Here is a 13,404-nt window from a genome sequence, read left to right on the forward strand (position 1 = left end):
CACTGCTTTATCAACGGAGTTTATTAATATTCTACATATTTTGTTGTGATTTCAGCAGTGTTCACAGTATCTTCACCAAGAGTAGATTGTCTCAATAGATGTGTATAAGAGACAGCATGCATACGCCACCATGCTGGGCTAACTTGTTGTATTTTTAGTAGAGACCATGTTGGCCAGGCTGGTCTTAATCTCCTGACTTCAGGTGATCCACCCACCTCGGCCTCCCAAAGTGCTGGGATTACAGGTGTGAGCCACCGCGCCTGGCCCATCTGTTCAAATTTTATCATGAGAGTGCAGCAGTTCAGTCACAGCTTCAGGCTCCACTTCTAATTCTGGTTCTCTTGCTATTTCCACATCTTGAGTGATGACTTCTACTGAAGTCTTGAGTCTGTCAGAGTTACCCAGGAGGATTGGAATCAACTTCTTCCGATCTCCTGTTAATGTTGATATTTTGACCTCCTCTTATGAATCGCAAATGTTCTTAATGACATTAGGAATGGTGAATCCTTTCCAAAACGTTTTCAGTTTACTTTGCCCAGATCCATCAGAGGAATCACCAACTATGGACTTACAAAATGTATTTCTTTTTTTTTTTTTTGAGACAGAGTCTCGCTCTGTTGCCCAGTCTGGAGTGCAGTGGCCGGATCTCAGCTCACTGCAAGCTCCACCTCCCGGGTTTACGCCATTCTCCTGCCTCAGCCTCCCGAGTAGCTGGGACTACAGGCGCCCGCTACCTCGCCCAGCTAGTTTTTTTGTGTTTTTTTTAGTAGAGACGGGGTTTCACCTGTGTTAGCCAGGATGGTCTCGATCTCCTGACCTCGTGATCCGCCTGTCTCGGCCTCCCAAAGTGCTGGGATTATAGGCTTGAGCCACCACGCCTGGCCAAAATGTATTTCTTAAACAGTAAGACTAGAAATCAGAATGGCTCCTTGATCCATGAGTTGCAGAATGGATGTTGTATGAGCAGGCATAAGAAAAGCATGAATCTCCTTGTACCTCTCTGTCAGAGCTCTTGGGTGACCAGATGCATTGTTGATGAGCAGTAATATTTTGAAAAAAAAAAAGGCATCTTTTTTTCTGAGCAGTAGGTCTCCACAGTGGGTTTAATACACCAAGTACACCATGTTGTAAACAGATGGGCTGTGATCCAGGCGTCATTATTCCATTTATAAAGCATAGGCAGAGTAGATTTGCCATAATTCTTAAGGGCCCTAGGATTTTCAAAATGATAAATGAACATTGGCCTCAACTTTCAGTCACCAGCTGCATTATCCCCTAACAAGAGAGTCATCCTCTTCTTTGAAGCTTTGTTTCCTTTGTTTTGTTTTTTGTTTTTTGTTTTTTTTTCCTTTTTGAGACAGAGTCTTGCTTCGTTGCCCAGGCTGGAATGCAGTGGCATGAACTTGGCTCACTGCAACCTCTGCCTTTTGGGTTCAAGCCGTTCTCCCGTCTCAGCCTCCTGAGTAGCTGGGATTACAGGCATGGGCCACCACACCCGGCTAATGTTTGAAGGTTTGAAGCCAGACATTGACTTATCCTCTCTAGCTATAAAAGTTCTAGATGGCATCTTTTGCCGAAGGCTGTTTCATCTATTAGGTTGGTGCAAAAGTAATTTCTGTGGCAAAACCTGCAATTACTTTTGCACCAACCAAATGCATTCAAAGTCCATTGTTTGTTGAGGCCACCTTCATTGATTATCCTAGCTAGACCTGGATAAGGTGCTGCAGCTTCTCCATCAGCACTTGCTGCTTTACTTTGCACTTTTAGATTATGGAGACAGCTTCTTTCCTTAAACCTCATGAACCAACCTCTGCTAGCTTGAAACTTTTCTCCTTTAGCTTCTTCACCTCTCAGTCTCCATTGAAATGAAGAGAGTTAGGGCCTTGCTCTGGATTAGGCATTGGCTTGAGGAATGCTGTGGCTGGTTTGATCCTGTATCCAAACCAGTAAACTTTTCCCATATCAGCAATAAGGTTGTTTTGTTTTTTGTGTGTCCACTGGAGTGGCAGTTTTGATTTCCTTCAGTGACTTGACTGGTTCCAGAGGCCTAGCTTTCAGCCTGCCTTGGCTTTTGACATGCCATCCTCACTAAGCTTAATCTTTTTTACTTTTCAAACTCTGCTTGCAGCATTTGACTTAATCATTTCCAAATTTTGACTAGAAGTGAGAGATGTGCGACTTTTCCTCCACTTGACTATTTAGAGGGCATTGTTGGGTTATGAATTGGCCTAATTTCAATGTAGTTGTGTTTTAAGGAATAGGAAGGCTGACACAGAGGGAGAGAGAAGTGGGAATGATTGATCAGTGGAACAGTCAGAACACATGCAACGTTTCTTAAGTTCATCTCATACAGGCAGAGTTCATGGCACCCCAAATAAATTACAGTAGTATCATCAAAGATCACTGATCACAGATCACCATAATAGATACACTAATAATGAGAAATATTGCAGGAATTACCAAAATGTGACAGAGATACCAAGTTAGAATGCTGTTGAAAAGTAGCGCTGATCGACTTGCTTGACGCAGGGTTGCCACGAACCTTCAGTTAGTAAAAAACCAGTATCCGTGAAGAGCAATAAAGCAAAGCATAAGAAATGAAGGTATACGCGTATACAGAGTACTGAATTTTTGAGTGGCGAAATTCTCTTTAATGGTTGTGAGTTTCCCTAAGTGTGGATCCAGAGGCGATTTCAATAGTAGTGTCTGACTAAATCAAGGGAAGACTACTGCTTTCCATCCGGGATGAACTCAATTCTTAGAGCAGGCTTTGGTCTCTTACTGGGCAATTCAGTGGTTCACCCACATGATTATCTCTTTGTTAACAAGTGAAAATGTAAAGCTTCAGCATATCCATGTACCCTATTCTAAATTTACCCAATCTCTTTCTTAGCTTTTTTGTTCTGCCTGTCAAGTCCTTCTTGACTCAAGAGAGGTACCTTAAAGAGCTTGTACTAAATTTATTAATGTAAGAAACTACCTGACAATTGGATCCAGGATTGTTTTGTAATTCTGTTCTTGGCAAGAGTTTTTGTGAATCCCTAAATGCAGTTTATGAAAGTCCAAACTTATATATTCATTTATTGATTAATGTTTGCTACGATCTGAGATGTACCGTATAGGAAGGTACAAAACAGATGGAGGGGCAGGATCCATGTCTACTTGTGGAGACATGTATAAAACAAAGAATTACATATGGCTACATATATTAATCAGTGCTATAATGATTGATAGATGGAGGAATGGAGATGTGTGATCAATATATAGATACCTGGAAGAATGGAGGAGTGTGTATTTATACATAATGTATACATGTATATGTATCATTAATGGGGTACAGACAATGATCAAGTTTTTCTCATGGGGGTGAGGGCAACAAACTATTCCTAGAGGAGATAATGTTTATCTTGCATTTTGAAAGCCATGTAGAAAAATCAGGTAGTTCTAGTATCAGCTCAAGAGGAGACAGTGGTTATGTTCTCCTGCTTCATTTTTCTCCGTAGAACTTATCTCTGCCCTACGCTATATTGATTCATTCATTTCTTCAGTCACTCCCTCCCTCCTTCCATCATTCATTTATCTACCTTACTAGAATGTAAGCTCCATGAAGGCAGGAATTTGGTCTGTTTTCATTGCTCTGTTTCCTCAGCAACTGGAAAAGTGCCTGATCTATGGCGGGAATTTGAACTTGTGTGTATAGTGAATGAATGAACTTTGTGAGTAGTTGGTTTATTTATAATTTTCCTTTAGCTTATTAAGGATAGCTCCTTAGAATTTCCTCATAGTTTTGCTAGATTTTTTTATTATACTTGAATAATAATTTTTTATCATACTTGAGTCTCCTTGTACTTGAGTGATAACATGCTGCTTGTGCTTGAGTGATAACGCGCTATTTCCACAATGTTATCTCGTAGTATGTTTAGTCCCCATAATCTTGCCTGAACTGATACAAACTCTAATGGTTTTCGATGTCTATATGCGAAGTCCTCTTAAATTTTTGTTGAAAGAATGGGTCGGGTCCTTGCATGCTGACACTGCCAACACTGGCACTGTTATGTATTTAAAGTACAGAATTGGCCAGGCCATTTCTGTGCTTAAAAATCTCTAATGTTTCCCTCTCTCTGGAATAAAGTCTGTGCTTCTTAGGTTGGTACACACCTCTTCTATAGCTTGGCTTCAGCTGTGTGATGATGCATTTTCTTATCTCATAGTGGAATAAAAACGAGCCTATTCATTTTTCTTCATATCCGTTGTGTCCGGCATGTAATAAAGAATTCAACAAATGGTTTTTGAGTAAATGAGCGCGTGTAAGTGTATATGAATAAATGGCCACAAAAATGTTTGCTGCTTAGATAAAAGATGATATAAGTAAATGAATGCATGTATGTATGAACGAATGGCTGTGAAAATGTTTGCTGCTTAGATAAAAGATGATATAAAACTAACATAACACTAGCCTTTAAGAACAGCCTTTTCTTTATATAGCTGATTTGTCTTTCTCGCTGTTTAGCTGCTCTATTCTCTGTCCTCCCTTTATTCTTTGTCGAGGAATCCCTCTTGGCATTTACAATGTCATATTAGCAGTAATTCTAGTCCTCATGGCTTTCCTCTCTACGTGGCCATCTCTATACTGGATCTTCTCTGCTAGCTACTTTTCTTATTTTGTTAGGGATTTGTGTGTATGTGTGTGAGTGCATGTGTGTGTGTGTGTGTCCATACATGTGTGTACCTTTTTTTTTGTTTTGCCTACAAATTCCTACAAATTCAATTTGCCTACAAATTTAAGGTTTTGCATGTAATTCTGAAACTCTTAGGATTAAATGATTTCTACAGAACGCACACACACAGACAACCCTGAACTGTTTTCAAATTGAAATGATTTTGATTGTGCTGCTGTGTTTTTATAAATGTCCTCTCTTTTCCCTTAAATATTTATGTGCATTTAGATTGAAAATCTTCAAGAGCAGCTTAGAGATAAGGAAAAGCAGATGAGCAGCTTGAAAGAGCGGGTCAAATCCTTGCAGGCCGACACCACCAACACTGACACTGCCTTGACAACTTTGGAGGAGGCCCTTGCAGAGAAAGTGAGTGACTGTCCCCGACTCCACACGCGTTTTCTGCGTTCTCATTAATCTAAGACTGGGTGTAGGATACAAAAGAAATCCCTGTGGGCAAAAGGGAAAAGAACTGCTGTGTGCTCTTGCTGACATACGTAGTGTGAAGGGGAAAATTTTTTTTTTTTTTAAGATAGAGTCCCACTCTGTGCGCAGGCTGGAGGGCAATGGCGTGATCTTGTCTCACTGCAAATTCCACCCCCCAGTTTCAAGCGATTGTCCTGCCTCAGCCTTCCAAGTAGCTGGGATTACAAGCATGAGCCACTATGCCCAACTAATCTTTTGTGTTTTCTGTAGAGACGGGGTTTTGCCATGTTGGCCAGACTGGTTTTGAACTCCTGACCTCAAGTAATCCACCCACCTCGGCCTCCCAAAGTGTTGGGATTACAGGCATGAGTCCCTGCACCTGGCCAAATTGCTCTGATTTTCAAACTTCTTGAGTATCTGTTGACAGAAAGTTCTGATGATTTCTCTTTTCTTTACCTTCCTTTATATTTTAAACTCAATATATCAACATCTTTCCCATTCCCCCTTTTTGGTGTGTGAGTTGTGAGTTGTTTCCATTGCCTTGTAGGCGACATGTGAGTAATATATAGAGAAGAAATGTTTGATAGTTATTGCCCTTAGGGTGTATATGTAAGCTTTTAGTTACCTGGAAATTGAATAAACGGAAATATTCCAAAAGAATACTTTAGTGGTATCAAATACCAGTTGAGATTATAAGAAAAGAAACCTTGGGACGGAAATGAATAAAGCTACATCCTTGTTATGGCAAGATGAATAAGAAGGATGAATTATTTAGAAAGTGTATTCTGGCTGGGCACTATGGCTCATGTCTGTAATTGCAGCACTTTGGGAAGCCAAGGCAGGCGGATCACCTGAGGTCACAAGTTCGAGACCAGCCTGGCCAACATGGAGAAACCCCGTCTCAACTAAAAATACAAAATTAGCCAGGTGTGGTGGCACGCTACTTGGGAGGCTGAAGCAGGAGAATCACTTGAACCCAGGAGGCGGAGGTTGCGGTGAGCCAAGATCATGCCATTGCACTCCAGCCTGGGCAACAAGAGCAAAACTCTATCTCAAAAAAAAAAGTGGATTCTTTAAAAACTTACCATTGTCTTTTGAACATAGAAGTTTGAAATTTTATCAGCTAATAGCAGAATTACAGTCATATAAGTGCAAAAGGGAATTTCCTCACATCTTGATTTATTCTCTCATCAGGAGCGGACAATTGAACGCTTAAAGGAGCAGAGGGACAGAGATGAGCGAGAGAAGCAAGAGGAAATTGATAACTACAAAAAAGATCTTAAAGACTTGAAGGAAAAAGTCAGCCTATTGCAAGGCGACCTTTCAGAGAAAGAGGTTAAGCTCACCAAAATGGAATTAGTTTGTTTGCTTAATCATTGCACGTGTCTGTATGCTGTTGGTGTTTTCATAATGCATGTACAAAAGTATTCGATGGAAAATGTTCTTAATATTCTTTTAGCGGGCTTTTTGTGAATACCTTAAGGAATATTTCAGAATGCTTTGCAGAGACGTAGTGGATTGGTTCATTCATTTTCTAAGTGTTACTATATTTTATGTTGGTTTTTTACTTACTAATATTTTTATAGACCTAAAGTAACTGAAGCTCAGCTACATTTGGAGAAATAGTGTGCTAAAGATAAGAAAGTTGACAGATAAAAGGAATATGCAAAAGAAGGAAATTTTATGTATACCAACTATCAAAGAACACAACAGCTATTAAATTGGGTGACTTAATCTACTTGAATCTTGCTTTTGGAGAATCCTGTTAATATGACCTGAAGAGCAAAGATGCCTCATGCTGTGTAATCAGATGGTGGTAATGCATGAACTGTAGCATCTTTCTGTGGATTTTCCTTCTGATATCTTTAGGAAATGTTATGGAAGTTTAAATTCCTAATAGAATTTTTCTTTTAATAGGGAAAAATGTGATTTATTTATTTTTTTCCTTTAAGAGATAGCGTCTCACTCTGTTGCCCAGGCTGGAGTGCAATGGCGTTATCATAGCTCACTGCAGTCTTGAACTCCTGAGCCCAAGGGATCTTCCTATGTCAGTCTTCCAAGTAGCTGGGACTATACGTGTGCACTGCCATGCCCAGCTAAGGTAAAAAATTTTTTTTGTGTGAAGACAGGGTCTTGCTATGTTGCCCAGGCTGGTCTTGAACTCCTGGCCTCAAGTGATCCCCCTGCCTCAGCCTCCCAAAATGCTGGGATTACAAGTATCTGGCCGAAAAATGTTTTTTGTTTAAGTTAATGTAGCTACTGAGGTTTGACTACTTACATTCACAAAGCTTGATCTACTTTGGTTTATTTTGTAGAATGGGTATGTATTGACAGAACTCTTTAAATCACTGTTCAATTGGTATTTCTTGAGAATCCATCTTATTTGTTAAGAGTTGAAAGCTAGAGTTAATATTGTTTTATATTTCATGATGAATTTCCTTGAAATGGAAATATGTCAGCATTTGGTAATGGAAAGGAAATTACAGCTACCACGATAAATTTAAAATTTTAAATCTCTATTTTGTTTATAGTTATTTATTCTAGATGTGTGTTGCTTCTTTTAGGCTTCACTTCTGGATCTGAAAGAGCATGCTTCTTCTCTGGCGTCCTCAGGACTGAAAAAGGACTCACGGCTTAAGACACTAGAGATCGCTTTGGAGCAGAAGAAGGAGGAGTGTCTGAAAATGGAATCACAATTGAAAAAGGTTAAAGAAAATTTTTCACATTTTTTTTTGCTTTGCTTTAAATAAGAGCATAGCCTTGGCATGTTTATATGAAATAATTTACCAATGGAGTAATAATCCCCCAAACTTTAAAATACCATGTATACCCGAATTAATTATCTTAGCATTCTTATCCTACTTTATTTTATTCAAGGTAATCCCCCAAGTCTTTGAAAATTGACAGTTCAGAGAAAAATTAAAACATGCAGCTCCCTCGTGGGTGAAATATGAGACCACAGTGTAAAAATCTCAGTTACCTGACATTTTTCTTCCATTAGAATCAGACTTCTGCCGGGTGCGGTAACTCGTGCCTGTAATTCCAGCTACTTGGGAGGTTGAGGTGGGAGGATTACTTATGTCAGGAGTTGGACACCAGCCTGTGCCACAGAGTGAGACCCCATCTCGTAAAAAAAGAGAAAACGGTGGCTCATGCCTGTAATCCTGCACTTTGAGAGGCCGAGGCAGGCGGATCATGAGGTCAGGAGTTCGAGACCAGCCTGACCAACATGGCGAAACCCCGTCTCTACTAAAAACACACAAAAGATTAGCCAGGCGTGGTGGTGCGGGCCTGTAATCCCAGCTATTCAGGAGGCTGAGGCAGGAGAATCGCTTGAACCCAGGAGGCAGAGGTTGCATTGAGCCGAGATCACGCCACTACACTCCAACCTGGGCGACAGAGCAAAACTCCATCTCACATACACAAAAAAGAAGAATAAGTGAGAGTGTATTTTCTAATTTAACCTATGTAGTAAGATCTGAGACTCAGAACAATTGTTAAATATCCTGTTTCAGATTTTATCTCATTTTGGAGAATGTTAATTTCCTAGCATTTTTTTTTAAAAGACAGGGCACATGTTGTCAGAAAGTTTTTTTTACTTGTTATACTTTTAGTTTTTCATAGCAGCTTATGAGGCCTAGAATTTTGTTATCTTCACCTTCTACATTAGGATCTGTTTTTTGGTTTACAGCTTATGTGTAGATTTACATGAAGGACTATTTGGCATGTTTTCTTCTTGGAAACTATTACTGGTGTATTATTAGTGTTCTAGTTTACATTTATTCAAAAGCCTGTGCCTATCATTGACATTTTTAAAGTAGATTTCTTCTCTGTTTTGTTTGGAGTGGGAAATGACTGGTCTTGAGGTAATGATAATTGAAGTCATTTTTGACCTATTTATAGCTTAAGAATTTATATCCTGTATCTGAATATTGGCATTCCATGTCTTCAGTATGAGATAATGTCCTCAGAATTTATTAAGGAAAGGATTGAAACTCAACTTTTGAGATACCAGATTTTTTTTGGTCTTTTTTTCTTTGTTTTTTGGAGACAGGGTCTTGCTCTGTCGTCCAGGCTGGAGTGCAGTAGCATAATCATAGTTTTCTGTGACTTCAAACTTCTGGGTTTAAGTGATCTTCCTGCCTCATCTTCCCGAAGAGCTGGGACAGCAGACCCATGCCACGACACCTGGCTAAGTTAATTTTGAGACGGAGTCTCACTCTGTCACCCAGGTTGGAGTGCAGTGGCGCCATCTCGTCTCACTGCAAACTCTGCCTCCTGGACTCAGGTGATTCCCCTGCCTCAGCCTCCATAGTAGCTGGGTTTATAGGCGTGTGCCACTGCGCCTGGCTAATTTTTGTATTTTTAGTAGAGACGGGATTTCACCTTGTTGATCAGGCCGGTCTTGAACTCCTGACCTCATGATCCACCCGCCTTGGCCTCCCAAAGTGCTGTGATTACAGGCGTGAGCCACCACACCCGGCCTTTTGTTTTTTAAAATGGAGAGGTCTTGCCATGTTGCCTAGGCTGGTCTCAAACCCCTGCCTCAAGAGATCCTTCTGCCATGGCCTCCCAAACTGCTGGGAGCAAGACCACTATGCTCAGCCTTGAGTTATCAGAATTTTAAAAATGCTTAATTCTTTTTTTTTCCTTGTAGAGTGAAATACTTATTTCTATACTCTGATTTTTGTTGTTGAAGCTTTTAAAAATATTTTTAACCATTAATTTTCTTTCCCTTGATTATCCTACTCTTAAAACCATTTTCTCTACTTTTCTGTCTTCTTTTCTCCCTGATGCTTCTTACTGTCTTCAGCATCCTGTAATAGTGTGGAGCCTCTCATCCAAGCCAGCAAGTGGCCTCACCAGGTGTTGCCATAAAGTCTCAGTTGATAGTTTTTTTCTGGCTTTTGTGTGAATGACATTTTTATCACCCTATAGATAAATGAATATGCTTAACCTTCTCATCTCTCCCTTCCCGAAACAGGAACTCTAGGTTTTTTTTTTTTTTTTTTAAATGATTCCTCTCTGAAGTATATTGAGGTGACTACAAAATAGAAAACGTTCTCCAAGACCAAAATTTTTCCTCATACTTTGGAAAGTATTTGCGTTTCTGCTGCTTTTGCTTTGTTCTGTTCCTAGTGAGTTAATTAATTCAGGACTGCTTCTCGTTGCTTTTATTTCCACCATGTTGTGGCTTTTAGACACACCAGTTTAGGGTACAGTTTTGCTAACACATTAAATCATGTATCTGCCAATAGAGTCTTTTATAAAGGCCATGCTTAGCAACTGATGAAACCTGAAACAAAAGAAATTGGTAGAGGACTTAATCTTGAAAGTACCTCTGTTGCTTCCACAAAGCATTTAACAAAATTTACATGAACGTTTCTCTTTTACCCAAGGTACTTTGAATCAGAGCTTTCCTAAGTATGTATGTTTACCCCTTTAATAATTTTTGAAACCATTTTAAGGGACTGAATATGTTTTGTTGTTTATTGAATAAGGAAAAAACTTGTCTTAGTGTTTACTTTCTCATTAAATAGCTTATGTGGTGAAAATGTTGATTTCTATGGGAATATGATTATCTGCATGGTTTTGCAATCTTACATGTTTTACTGTAACATGTATGAAATATGAAAGAACAAAATCTGCCTCCAGTGTATGAGTATGAGTACTGAGGTTTTAATAATGTTAAAGGTAGGTATTTTCCAGTAGAACAAGGCCTGTGGATGGAGAGCTTAACCTTTAGCTCAGTATTTTAAGGAGGATTATTCACTGTTACGTCAGCTTCTCTTGTCCAAAGGTGACATTTTATACAAATATTGTTATTTCACTAAAGTTTGTAGCTTTTGCTTCTGAATCTTCTTGACCTTTTCACATTCTAAAAGCAAGGTGTATAGATGATGTGCATTTTTAAAGCATAGGTTAACGTATAGTTAGAACTTAATGGGTAAGAAAGGGGAGAAGAAAGTGAAGCCATGAAATTAAACACCTTCATCCAGAAAATGCCTTTCCTGTTGATACCATGATAAGTGACTCTATGGACAGAAGAAATACTTGCATCTTGAATTCAATGTCATATTCCACAATTTAGAAAACCATTTTATTTTTATTTATTTGTGTGACAGTCTTCACTCTTGCCCAGGCTGGAGTGCAGTAGCACAATCTGGACTCACTGCAGCCTCCACCTCCCGGGTTCAAGCAATTCTCGTGCCACAGCCTCCCAGGTAGCTGGGATTACAGGTGTGCACCACCACCCCTGGCTAATTTTTGTACTTTTCAGTGGAGACATGGTTTTGCCATGTTGGCCAGGCTGGTCTCAAACTTCTGGCCTCAGGTGATCCACCCACCTTAGCCTCGCAAAGTGATGGGGTGACAGGCGTGAGCCACTGCACCTGGCTTAGAAGTCCATTTTAAAGGGATGTTGATAACACTGATTTGAAAAATAATGCTTTTTTTGGAGTTTGTATTATAATTTATAAAGTTGTAAAGATCGTTAAGGTGGTTTAAATTTCTTAGAATTTTATTTTAAAGTACAAATTAACTCAGCAAGAGTTTAGATGTAAACTACTCTGATATAGAATTTGTTATCATAAGGGAAGGGAAGGTTTATAGTATCTTTTTTTTTTTGGCTTGATTTATTTTGTCTTTAAAGATTGTCATTTAGTATTCTTTTATTATCTTTATTGTTATTATTTTATTATTTTTTTGTAGAGGCGAGGTCCCACTATGTTACCCTGGCAGGTGTTGAACTCCTGGGCTCAAAGAATTCTCCCAGCTTAGCCTCCCAAAGTGCTGGGATTAGAGGCGCGAACCACTGCACCTGTGGCCTCATTTGATATTCTTAATCATCTTCTGGCTACATTTAATCGTGCACTTATGTTTCATTACTTATTAATTTCTCCTCTTCCCAGTCATTTTTCTTTTCCTGCCATTTAGACCTAGGGACTGTTTTAAATCAAATGGAAACTAGCCTACTGCTTTTGTGTATTCATTTTTTCTACAAATAATTGAGTTTTTACTCTGACAGTTACCACACTGTGCACGTGGGATATATAGTGGTGGACAAGACAGACCTGTCCCTTGACTCATAAAATTTATAGCCTCTATCAGGAAGATAGACACTTACGAAGGTAATTGTAGTAAATCACATGGTGTGAGGGAAGCTTATATCAAAGAGAACTAACCTAGGTCCAGGTCATGGAGTACCTCCTAACAGAAGTGACACTTTCTAAGCTGAGACCTCAAAGTAAGGACTCACTAGCATGTATGAAGGCCCAGAATGCTGATATGCAGTAGTTATATTTGTGGAGTTACAGTAAATAATTTATAATGAATTATTACAAATCAGAGTTATCTCAGTGACATTAAATAGCAGCTGGCCTTCACGTTTGTTTACACAGTCGTCTTTGTGCCCCTACATCAAGCTGCCTCCTGTTGTCTATTTCATCACCTTCTTTCTTTGTGGATACTAAGAGTTTTGTCAGTTACTTCTGCTTTTGTTTGCATCTGCAATCTCTTCCCCTTTGTTGTCCCCTCTCTTTATGTGTAATATGATCAGCTTTCTATTGAAATATCTCCTGATCTTGGTACTCCTTATACTCTTCTTTCCTCTCTCCTTTTCTGTTAGATATATTTGTAGCCTTCTCCCGCCCATGAAGGATTGACTGCTACAGGAATTTCCCTCCTACAATTAACAACTCAAAAACAGAAACCATGTGAAACAACTGATTTTAGACATTGGGCAACATTCAGTGCAGAACAGTGATCTCTTCTTACCTTCCAAACTTACATGATTTTTGTTTCTTAAAATATACTTCATATGTATATCAAGGTTAAGTGTTAGGGAAGCCTATATTTAAGACAGATAAAAGATTTTTTCTACACGTGTGAAGCCTTAAACAAATAAACTTAGGAAATGACTTGTCTTTAAAAGTGTAGCTGTTACTTTCACCAAGCGTTTTAATACAATTTATATAAACATTTCTCATTTACTCAAGGTACTTTGCTTCAGAGCTTTCTGAAATATTTCCTAAGAATATATATTTTCTCGTTTAATAGTTTTTCACACCATTTTAAGGGACTAAATATATTGTCTATTGAATAAGAAAAAATAAAACATGTTAGCTTTTGTCTTCTTATTAAATACGTTATACATACATGGCTTTAGAGATTCCAGAAGACAATTAAGGACTTGAAAATTAGTTTGTAATTATTGAAACTGTTTTGTATTCCAGAATGCATTAATAATATTAGTTGACTTTTA

At 38.9% G+C, this 13,404-nt stretch overlaps 1 protein-coding gene across 1 annotated transcript in view; it reads left to right on the top strand.

Annotated features, from left to right (window-relative positions):
* ERC1 (ELKS/RAB6-interacting/CAST family member 1) overlaps positions 1-13,404 on the top strand; it is a 581,971-nt gene that overhangs the window by 189,224 nt on the left and 379,343 nt on the right. The window contains exons 10-12 of the mRNA XM_011967141.1: positions 4,947-5,084; positions 6,336-6,476; positions 7,706-7,846. Coding sequence (XP_011822531.1) covers positions 4,947-5,084; positions 6,336-6,476; positions 7,706-7,846 — 420 coding nt within the window. The remainder of the gene's footprint in view (positions 1-4,946; positions 5,085-6,335; positions 6,477-7,705; positions 7,847-13,404) is intronic.

This window comes from Mandrillus leucophaeus, unplaced genomic scaffold (genome assembly GCF_000951045.1).
Source record: "Mandrillus leucophaeus isolate KB7577 unplaced genomic scaffold, Mleu.le_1.0 Scaffold79, whole genome shotgun sequence".
In the NCBI taxonomy this organism is placed as follows: domain Eukaryota; kingdom Metazoa; phylum Chordata; class Mammalia; order Primates; family Cercopithecidae; genus Mandrillus; species Mandrillus leucophaeus.